At 26.0% G+C, this 1,448-nt stretch overlaps 1 protein-coding gene across 3 annotated transcripts in view; it reads left to right on the top strand.

Moving 5' to 3' along the window:
* Positions 1–228: 228 nt before the first annotated feature.
* The window catches only part of LOC126903112 (S-phase kinase-associated protein 2), a 4,922-nt gene continuing 3,702 nt past the window's right edge, over positions 229–1,448 (top strand). Inside the window, exons 1-4 of one of the 3 annotated variants that reach the window (XM_050681104.1) lie at positions 229–272; positions 851–896; positions 955–1,086; positions 1,296–1,374. In XM_050681104.1, coding sequence (XP_050537061.1) covers positions 244–272; positions 851–896; positions 955–1,086; positions 1,296–1,374 — 286 coding nt within the window. In that variant the 5' untranslated portion in view covers positions 229–243. Of the gene's footprint in view, positions 273–535; positions 897–954; positions 1,087–1,295; positions 1,375–1,448 lie in introns of those variants that run through there. The other 2 variants (XM_050681106.1, XM_050681105.1) reach the window with 2 other exon arrangements.

Raw genomic sequence — 1,448 nt, 5'->3', positions numbered from 1 at the left:
TACGATAAAATGTGTAAAAAATATTTTTTCTTCCATAAAATATATATAGTGCAGTTAATTGATAAAATCGAACGATTTATCAATATAAACTATGAACTAAGATAAAAAAAATTATTTCGTGGTTTGAACCAAAATAATACCCGACATCTAGGAGAAAAGAAAAACATTTAAATAAATATCAGGTGTGTATGATGACGCAACTAAAAATTAAGACCGACCTACAGAACAGAAATTTTCATTTAAATGGTCATTGGGTGCCAGCAGAGGATATCGTAATAAGTTTTTTTAATAGAAATCTTAGAAATTAATTTTATATAACGCTTGGCTTTTAAAATAATGATAAAAACAAATTCTTCCGATTTTAATTAATTTTTTGATCAATTAAAATTAATCAAAAAAACAGTTTAAATTGAAATTCAATAGCTCATAAAAGAATAGAATGAAAACAATATCCTTTTTGTTTTCATTTAGTCAGAACAATAATTTTATGTTTTAAGTAGAGCTAACTATATTAATATAATTAGCTCTAGTAATCTCTTGAATTTTTCCATGGGATTTATTTTGTGAGGTTGTGTTCATCGTCGATTGTATATTTTTGGAGGGAATTATCTTATTTTTAATGACGTTTTATTGGCGCCCTTGTAAACTGTCTGCGCCAAATGTCTCAAGTCAGCTGTCTATTGTGAGGAACTACTAGCAGGTTAATTACTATAACGTAAATACTAAATTTCTCTGATCACCAAACATGAATTAATGATTCACTAGACCATAAAATTTTTAATAACATTTAAAAAGTAATTACTCATTATTTAAATCTATTTAAGCAAATGTTATTACATTTAATTCCTAGACAAATCAAAAACTATGAGTGTAAGATTATCCAACTGTATCAACGGGTTTGTAACACATCTTAATTAGTATAAATTCTAGATAAATTTTTCAAAATTCTATTAGATTTTTTCATCTAGTGTAAAAGACTCAAATAATAGAACAGTACTTAAAAGAGATTATGAAGAGCTTGGTGTCAGCCCACTTCAAGATACTAGAGTTGCCAAAAAATGTCGGTTTTCAGATTCAAACAACACAGTAATTTAAGCTTATTATATCAAACTCAAGTGCAAAGAGGTATTCCTAAGAACAAGATTTCATTAATGTCTATTAAAAAAAAAAAACTTACACCGTGATTTATTTATTATTATATAGTTTGTTAAGTTTAAAATATTTAACATGAACTTGTTCTTGGATACCAATTTCAATTGTTATAAAAATTTACCTAATTAACATTTTTATTTTAGATATGGCCATTAGGTTATGGATTAGCAAATTTTTTGTATAAGTACAGACAACAGAAAAAATCTATCCACCATAATTGTAGTAAGCATAATTAAATGAAGTTTATATACTAGAGGTGCAGGGCATTTATTTGAAAATCAATTGCTTAAACTTTT

The sequence above is a fragment of the Daktulosphaira vitifoliae genome, unplaced genomic scaffold, assembly GCF_025091365.1.
Source record: "Daktulosphaira vitifoliae isolate Bord-2020 unplaced genomic scaffold, ASM2509136v1 Scaffold_3, whole genome shotgun sequence".
Taxonomy (NCBI): Eukaryota; Metazoa; Arthropoda; class Insecta; order Hemiptera; family Phylloxeridae; genus Daktulosphaira; species Daktulosphaira vitifoliae.
Note: the sequence above shows the minus strand (reverse complement) of the source record. Positions and strands in the feature narration are given on the sequence as shown.